At 29.6% G+C, this 7,615-nt stretch overlaps 1 protein-coding gene across 1 annotated transcript; it reads right to left on the reverse strand.

Annotated features, from left to right (window-relative positions):
* Positions 1-1,854: 1,854 nt before the first annotated feature.
* LOC145035544 (uncharacterized) lies at positions 1,855-2,424 on the reverse strand. The gene has a single exon (XM_078984069.1). The coding sequence runs from the start codon at positions 2,422-2,424 to the stop codon at positions 1,855-1,857; it is 570 nt and encodes a 189-aa protein (XP_078840195.1).
* Between the last annotated feature and the right edge of the window lie 5,191 nt (positions 2,425-7,615).

Below are 7,615 nucleotides of genomic sequence, written 5' to 3' on the forward strand. Positions count from 1 at the left end.
CCTAATCGAGTGTGAGCATTTGGAGCAAAGTAGGAGGCCATTATTGATCTTGGAGGTGTCATTTTTGCAAGGAAAGGGAGAACCAGCTAGGGGAAAGCAAGTGGGGCCATTTTCTGAGAGTTTGGAGTCCAGAGCATCACTATTGTGGTAATAATTTCAAGCTATCCTCTTCCATGTTGATGTTTATTTTGATTTAGGGTTTGTTGAACCCTCTTGTGGCTAGATCTAGTGCTCCCTTGGTCCCTTAAGTGGTTTAAACCATAGATCTGGACCCTTGGAGGTCCAGAGTGTCCCTTTGCCCAAGCTTTTTGGGAATCAATGGAGGTTTTGGATTGGAATCCTTATGCCTTAGGTCAAAATTCTATTTATGAGCCATGGGGTGTGTTATGGACACCAAGCTAGGGGCTTTACGTGATGAATCAGTCTAGGGAGGCCAGATCTATAGATTGTGGAAGCAGATCTGACCTTAGAAGCAAGTTAGAGTGGTTGCATGGCATGGACTCGCCGAGTCCGATGAACAGACTCGGCGAGTAGTTTGAAGATTGCCTTGAGTTCGCTCAGTGAGTGGTCCAGTCGAGTCATAGGTTGACTCAGTGAGTCAGGGTGAGTTAGAGAGGGTCGACAGGTGGACTGAGTCGAGCTGGGACTCGCCGAGTTGTTCTTGAGACTCGGCGAGTTGAGTCGGGGTGGCCCCGCGATTCTTCCAGGTGGAACTCGTCGAGTCAGGGGGAGTACTCGACGTGTAGGAAGGGAATCCTATAGAGTTGGTGAAAACGTCTAGACTCGCCGAGTCGCCATAGAGCACTCGCCGAGTCCGGTCAAAGTTGACCATTGACCGTTGACCGTTGACCTGTGTTGACTTCTTAGGGATAGTCAACCTTAGAGTTATAAAGTGTTAATTAGAGACATATGATGTTATAGGAGGATTAGAGCTCGGAGGATCGAGCATGAGGGATTTCCAGGATTCCTGAGATACCAAGATACGCGAGGTGAGTCTTCTCATTATACTTTACCTTGAGTAGGTAACCAGAGTTATGTGATTGAGTATTTGTATGATATGTATGTCATGTGTTGTACTGCATTATTTCTATGTGATTTATGTGGTGCATGTTTATCAGAGTTAGAACCTGAGCGTTCACAGAGTTTGGGTGCACGGACCCACAGAGTTATAGCCTCGAGTGGCTAATATGTGTTACATGTGGTATTTTGGAGAACTCACTAAGCTTTGTGCTTACAGTGTTTGATGTTATTGTTTCAGGTACTAGTGACGACCGCGGGAAGGCGCCGGCTTGATCCGTACACACACACGGAGTTTATACATTTGTGATCTTAGGATTTTGTATTGACTTGAGTTGGATAATTAATATGGTTGTTTTATGAATATTAATTGAATTATGTTTTATGTAAATTTTCAAAAAAATTGTTTTGAAATTCACGGTGTTACATATATTCCATGTCATTGTAGAAATCAGCATTATTTAGCAGAGTGAATTCAACATTATCAATGAGTTTTGCTTCTTTTCCCTTTCCTTTAATGGACTCTTGATAAAGTTGACAAAGATGTGCAGGTGTGCGACAGGTCCTTGACCAATGGCCTGTGCTACCACATCTATAACATGAACCATCAGATTTTTGTGATGTCCCAGTGCCATGCCTTGCCACTTTGGCCTTATCTTGTGTGTGGACATTGTTTCTTTGTAAATCTTGGTAATTATTCCTTTTTTTTTGGCCACCACCACGATTATTATCTTGTCGATGACCAGAATTATGGTTCTAATTATGACTTTGGTTTCGATTAAAATAGTCACGGCCTCATCCTCGACCATGACCACGCCCTCGTCCACGTGTATTGTTTCAATGACCATCAATATTTGTAGCATTTACTGCAGGAAGTTCTACTGATCCCGTTGGACGAGATTCATGGTTTTTCATCAAGAGTTCATTGTTTGGCTCTGCAACGATTAGACATGCATTCGGTTTAGAATATCTTGTGAACTTTTGAATCCAATATTGTTGCAGCAAGGTAATGTTTGTTGAATGAAATGTGGAGTAAACTTTCTCCAACATATCTTCATCAGTAACTTCTTCTCCACAATACTTGAGTTGTGAACATATTCTAAACGAAGCTGAGTTGTATTCATTTATTTTTTTGAAGTCTTGAAACCTCAGTGTTCTCCATTCATCTCTATCACTTGGAAGTATAACTTCCTTTTGATGATCAAATCTTTCTTTCAAAAGATTCCAGAGAATACTTGGATCAGTAACATCAAGATATTCAAATCTCAACATTTCATCAATATGCTTACGAAGGAAAACTTGTGATTTTGCTTTGTCTTGTGAACACAAGCCTAAAAGTAGATGAAATTCCATATTATCTTCGATGTTAAGGATTTGGATGAAAAGTAACATGACTATTATAGTCATGATTATCACAAAAGGATAAATCATCTTCAAGCTTGATTTCTTGAAATTGATTTGTTTGATAGAAGAGAGAAATATTTGTTGTGGGTAAAATAAGCAGGATAAAAATGTTTATTTATGGTATAAAAAATATAGCCATTGTTTTTGTTGTTTATAACAGTTGCATATATATTTCCGTTGTGCATATATGTATATGTATTTTATAAATTATTTAATAAGATTTATAACTAATAAATAAATTTACTTTGTATAATTTTACTAATTAGAAACATTAATAGATATTAGTAAATGTTTAAATAAAATTATGAAGATTATCTAAAACATAAATAAACATTGACATATATAAATAAATACATTTTAAATGCTAGTACGTATAAATAAAATTTAGTTGCCTAATATAAATGTTAGTATGCATAAATAAAAATTAGTTGCATAATGTAAATGTTAGTATGCATAAAAATGAGAATACATAACAAAATGTCAGTATAAGAAATAAAAATTGTTAGTAGCCCATAATGTCCATAATGTATAAGTTTTATTAATTCGTTATTATAATTATTATTTTACTATGATGGAGGTTTTTATAATTAATAGTGTTTTACTAAATAACACGTACCTTGATTAAGATAGATGTGATTTCCACTTCTTTAATAACCTTGATTAAGGCTTTCGTGCTGATAACGTGTTATGAATTAAGTGTAATTAATGTAACTTTAAACCAAACCAAACTAATAAACATTGATAAGAATTTTAATTGAGAAGAAAGAATATTTAAAGAGAATATGAAAGTTATATCTCTTATAACTTTTGGTGTGTCTCATTCTTTACAATGGAGAGGTATTTATACTCCAAATTTTACTAAAATATAATTATAACTAGTTAGAAATGTTAACAAATTTATCATGCACCAATTATTATGTTATCCACCAATTATTTATAATATATATATATATATATATATATATATATATATATATATATATATATATATATATATATATATAGGAAGGTTCAATTGAGAAAAAAAGGTAGAGAATTGGGGAATCATTCTCAACCAATCATTTAATTAGCATCTTATTAAAAAATACACGGTGGAAAACCTGTAAATATAATATGATATTCTTCAATCATAGATACTTAACTTTGGATAATTTCATAACAATTCAAATTCATTACTACTCGATCGTTCATCATCCAAATTTCCTCTCTAACCTTCAACAATCATCCAAATTTCTTCAATTAAATTATCGATCAACATCATCTAGTGTTACTCAATCCTCCATCTTTGTCAAAAACACGTTCATCAACATCATTCAACAGTAGATGAAAAAAAAAATTCATTTTTGGTTCTTTCAATCCAACCTTCAATTATGCTAGAATATGAGCATATCTTCAACATCTACGATTAATTATACTCACAATGTAATTAGATCAACATCATTGATAATCAACAACAATTTCACTTCATATCATTCATTGAACATCAGTCATCAAACAAAACTTCGAAATTAAGGTTAGAAAAACATCAAATCTTTTTTTTTTTTTTTTGAAAAATTTCATATACTTCTCTATCAATTTATTATTTTGTAAGTTTTAAATAGTGAAAGTATCATATTTTTAGCATTTTTAAAAAAGCTTACATGTATGCACTCCAACTGTTTGATGAAATGCAGAAATTAAATTACCACGTTATATTCACATATGAATATGTTTTCACACCTTAATCAGTATATGATTATTAAAACACAAAAAAATATGCAATTTTATATGTTATTCATATGTGAATAACATATATAAATTATATATATATATATATATATATATATATATATATATATATTTGTGAATATACCTTGTAATATTCATATGTTAATATCATGTGTAATATTCATATGTGAATAAATTGTCAAATATTCACATATGAATATACCATCTAATATTCATAAGTGAAAATACGATGTAATATTCAAAAGTGAATGCATCATTTAATATTTAAATATGAATATATTATATCATATTCACAAGTGTATATACTATATATTATTCATATGTGAATATACTATGTAATATTCATGAATGAATACACCATGCAATATTTAGATGTGACTAGAATGTAATATTCATAAGTAATATATCATATAATATTCATATGTGAATCTACCATATAATAGTCATATGTGAATATACAATGTAATATTCATTTGCGAATATACTATGTAATATCACATGTAAATATACAATATAAACAACATATATCATATAATATTCACATATGATTTTACATTGATGTGTGAATATACCATGTGATAATTAGAATGTGATAAATCGCTATTATTATGAACTAAAAGTATATTTTTAACATTTTTTTTATATGTATTCACATGTTTTTTAGATATCATTATAACTTAATAAAAGAATAACATTTCAATCAACGGTTGGTTCATATCCTAGTGGTTGACGATTAGTTGACGTAATTGAGAAGATATCATTGACGAAGACAATACGTTTTTATATTCACGTGTAAATGTTATACAATTTAATATATTCTTCATATTGATCGTGTTAAATTAAAATGCAACTGATATTCATTAACCAATACAATGTTGTTTGTCTTAGTATAATGTTGATTGTTGATTTTACATGTAAAATAATATTGTTACAATATACAAAAAAAAAACTATTCACAAACCAATTCTTATAGTGTATTATTTGTTTTTATATATAAAGGTTGTATTCACAAAATAAATAAATTAACGTGTACAGTTTATTCACATAAATAAAAATAACAGATTACAATTATGTTTTTTTTTTTTTTTTTTTTTTTTTTGGAAAGGGAACTTCCCTAACGAGGGTTTCCGGGCCAGCTTTCGCGCACCGACTAATCCCCCGCTGCAAACATAAAGCTTTATATCATAATTATGTTTTTAATAGTGGGATTGAAGTTAGTAACATCATCAGTAAATATATCATAATGAATTCTAAACTTTATTCATACATGAATAAATAGCATGTCATGATGATGTCATCACTAGTAGGAATGAAAATTTAGTGACATCATCAAAACAATTTGCCGCAATGAAGTTTAGTCTCAGAGTTGGATGAAATTTGCATATTTGATGTAAAATGGTGCGATTTACTAAACTCACGACTTCGCCGTGACATACGGTGTTTTCGGCTATTCGGGACTATTTAGAGCCTCAAAATGACGTTTTTCTACTTTTATGATTTTCCGAAAAAAAATTATCATTTATTCACAAATGAATATAACATTAATAAAAATATATATGCTTATATAATTATTTTATTAACCTAAAAAGATTAGTTGTATGTGAATAAATATATATTCTTATCAAATATTTTTTATCTTTAATTTTTTATATTTTGTAGTCCTCGGGTTTATTGACAGTTTTATTCATTTTTGAATATTACATATGTTCACACGCGGATATAATTTTTATATGTTACTTACATATGAATTACAAACTTGCTTAGGACATCAAAACAACGTTTTTTTTTTTCGAAAAAAAAATAAATCATAATTTTTGAATATTACATGTATTCGCATATAAAAATAATTTTTATACGTTATTCACATATGAATTATATAGTTGCTCTGTATTTTTAAAAGACATACATTGATTTTTGTGTAAATGCATATTCACTTGTGAATGTTATGTGATATATTTAGTTTATACATTTCATCGAATAGTTGAAGTACAAATAAATTAACTTATATAATTATGGTTAAAAAATTAACAATTGAAGCCAATAATTACAACACAAACCAAATCCTATCAAAACTGATCAATAATCAGTAGGTTTAGATCAAAAAATGTGAAATTTTTTTATGAAAAACGAAGCTTTTCAACCCTAAAAGCGATTTAAAAAAAAATCTTCAAATATGGTTATGTTGATGCACTTTCGATTGCTATCTGTTTTTTTTTTTATATTGGTGAAGGTTTGATTGATGAAGTTTTGATGACTGGTGATCGCAAAATGATGTGACATCGATAAATATGAATTATGTTTATCGATTTTGCTTGACATCAACGAAACTGGACAAGATTGAATCACGGCTTACACTTAATAGTACGAATAAATGTTTTTGATGATGAATCACAACATTTTGATGAAATAAAGAAGATTTTGATGAAGAATTGATGTTTTATGAAGTGTCGATGTCTTTTGATGATGAATAGTCGACGTTGATGTTTTTTTGATGAAGAACAGATGACGTTGATGAAGAACAGATGATGTTGATGGAAAAGATATGATGTTGATGAAGAACAGATGAACGATCAAGATGAATGAATAACATATGGTGTTGATGAAGAACGAATGAACAATTTAGAAAAACTGCGTGTCTTTAATGACTTAATCTAAATGTGTTTTACATATATAAAAATGATTGATTGAGAATAATTCTCATTCTCAACCTTTTATATTTTATCAATTGAACTTACCTCCCTCTCTCTCTCTCTCTCTCTCTCTCTCTCTCTATATATATATATATATATATATATATATATATATATATATATATATATATATATATATATATAACAAGAATTGAATTGTTTGAAAAACAATTATTTGAATTTTGTTAAAAAAGTAAAAATAATAATAATAATAATAATAATAATAATAATAATAATAATAATAATAATAACTTTCTTACTAATACCGATAAAAAAAATTGTATTATATGTTAAAAATGTGTTTCAACATATATTAGTCGGTGATTACCGACGGTATATATATATATATATCCACAAACACCAAAATAATAAATAAATAAATAATTTATTAATCTTTTATTTGATTGTCGGTATTTAGTGACGGATTTCCGACAGAAACACTTTCCATCGTTATTCCGTCGGCATTCCGTCATTAATATTAGGGTTTTTAAGTTAATTTGTAACTATTCCATCAGTAAAACCAGCCGCAACTAATCTGTACTAGTCATTAACTTTATATTACAAAAACCACCAAAAACATTAATAATTTAGTTAAAAACTACCGGTGTATTTATAGATCGAAGAAGAAAATAAGAAGAAAGCTTGGTAATTTAGCTAGCTCTCTCTTCTGTTTCCAAGATTCCCATGGCTAAAAGCCTATCAATGTAAATGCATCATCCAAATGCCCCATACTTACCAAAAGTAATCTTATTGTCCAATTCAACATGTCTTGAACT

This window comes from Lactuca saligna, chromosome 3, assembly GCF_052625555.1.
Source record: "Lactuca saligna cultivar CGN05327 chromosome 3, ASM5262555v1, whole genome shotgun sequence".
Lineage (NCBI taxonomy): Eukaryota > Viridiplantae > Streptophyta > Magnoliopsida > Asterales > Asteraceae > Lactuca > Lactuca saligna.